General features: G+C 52.1%; 1 protein-coding gene across 1 annotated transcript; it reads left to right on the top strand.

Moving 5' to 3' along the window:
• The first annotated feature begins 373 nt into the window (after positions 1-373).
• On the top strand, positions 374-1375 carry LOC122560448 (MARCO-like protein). Its single transcript, XM_043711081.1, has one exon. The coding sequence runs from the start codon at positions 374-376 to the stop codon at positions 1373-1375; it is 1002 nt and encodes a 333-aa protein (XP_043567016.1).
• The last annotated feature ends 542 nt before the right edge of the window (positions 1376-1917 follow it).

Raw genomic sequence — 1917 nt, 5'->3', positions numbered from 1 at the left:
CATATTTGTCAGAGTGTTCAGTACAATCATTTTTAATATATGTTTGTACTAATACATATGTCATATAAGTAATTTAATATCATGTGATCAGTTCTCTGTAGATGTAAATTGATGCAACATCAAGTCGCCATAAGTTCAGCTCTGTTTGAATCAATCTAGAAAGAGCTGATACACATTCTTGACTGTGTGAGAGAGGTCTAAACGTGGCCATGTGAAGGAGAGGTCTAAACGTGGCCATGTGAAGGAGAGGTCTAAACGCGGCCATGTGAAGGAGAGGTCTAAATCCGGCCATGTGAGGGAGAGGTCTAAACCCAGCCGTCTGAAGGAAGGGCATTAACTCAGCAGTGTGAGGAAGAGGTCTAAACCCAGCAGTATGAGGGTGAAACCTAAACCTGGCTGCGTGAGGGAAAGGCCTATACCAGGCTGCATGAGGGAGAGGTCTAAACTCGACAGTGTGAGGGAGAGGTCTAAACCCGGCATTGTGAGGGTGAAGCCTAAACCCAATAGTGTGAGGGAGAGGCCTAAACCCAGTAATGTGAGGGAGAGGCCTAAACTCGGCACTGTAAAGGAGACGCATAAACTTGGCAGTGTGATGGGGAGGTCTAAACCCGGCAATGTGAGGGAGAGGTCTAAACCCCGCAATGTGAGGGAGAGGCATAAACTCAGCAGTGTAAGAGAGAGGTCTAAACCCGGCAGTGTGAGGGAGAGGTGTAAACCTGGCTGTGAGAGGGAGAGGTCTAAAGTCAGCAGTGTGCGGGAGAGGCCTAAACTCGGCAATATGAGGGAGAAGCCGAAACTTGGCAGTGTGATGGGGTGGTCTAAACCTGCCAATGTGAGTGAGAGGTCTAAACCCGGCAGTGCGTGGGAGAAGCCTAAACCTGACAGTGTGATGGGGAGGTATAAATCTGGCAATGTGAGGGAGAGGCCTAAACCCGACAGTGTGAGGGAGAGGCCTAAACCCGGCTGTGTGAGGGAAAGGCCTAAACTCGGCAGTGTGAGGGAGAGGCCTAAACCCGGCAGTGTGAGGGAGAGGTCTAAACCCGTCAATATGAGAAGAGGCCCTAAACCCGGCAGTGTGAATGAGAAGCCTAAACTTCGCAGTGTGAGGGAGAGGCCTAAACCTGGCAGTGTGAGGGTGAAATCTAAACCCGATAGTATGAGGGAGAGGGCTAAACCCAGCAGTGTGAGTGAGATGCCTAAACTTGGCAGTGTGATGAGGAGGTCTAAACCCGGCAATGTGAGGGAGAGGCCTAAACCTGGCAGTGTGAGGGGGAGGTCTAAACCCGGCAATGTGAGGGAGAGGCCTAAACCCAGCAGTGTGAGGGAAAGGTCTAAATCTGGCAGTGTGACAAGAGGCCTAAACCTGGCAGTGTGAGGGAGAGGTCTAAATCCGGCAGTGTGAGAAGAGGCCTAAACCCGGCAGTGTGAGGGAGAGGTCCACACCTGGCAGTGTGAGAACAGACCTAAACCCGGCAGTGTGAGTGAGAAGCCTAAAGCTGGCAGTGTGAGGGTGAAACCTAAACCCAGCAGTGTGAGGGAGAGGCCTAAACCCCACAGTGTGAGGGAGAGGCCTAAACCCGGCAATGTGAAGGAGAGGCCTAAACCTGGCAGTGTGAGGGAGAGGTCTAAACCCGGCAGAGTGAGAAGAGGCCTAAACCCGGCAGTGTGAGTGAGAAGCCTAAACTTCGCAGTGGGAGGGAGAGGTCTAAACCTGGCAATGTGAGGGAGAGGCCTAAACCCGGCAGTTTGAGGGAGAGGTCTAAACCCGGCAATGTGAAGGAGAGGCCTAAACCTGGCAGTGTGAGGGAGAGGTCTAAACCTGGCAGTGTGAGAAGAGGCCTAAACCTGGCAGTGTGAGTGAGAAGCCTAAACTTCGCAGTGTGAGGGAGAGGCCTCAACCTAGCAGTGTGAGGGTGA

The sequence above is a fragment of the Chiloscyllium plagiosum genome, chromosome 21 (assembly GCF_004010195.1).
Source record: "Chiloscyllium plagiosum isolate BGI_BamShark_2017 chromosome 21, ASM401019v2, whole genome shotgun sequence".
Lineage (NCBI taxonomy): Eukaryota > Metazoa > Chordata > Chondrichthyes > Orectolobiformes > Hemiscylliidae > Chiloscyllium > Chiloscyllium plagiosum.
This window is presented reverse-complemented; position numbering and strand designations above follow the sequence as displayed.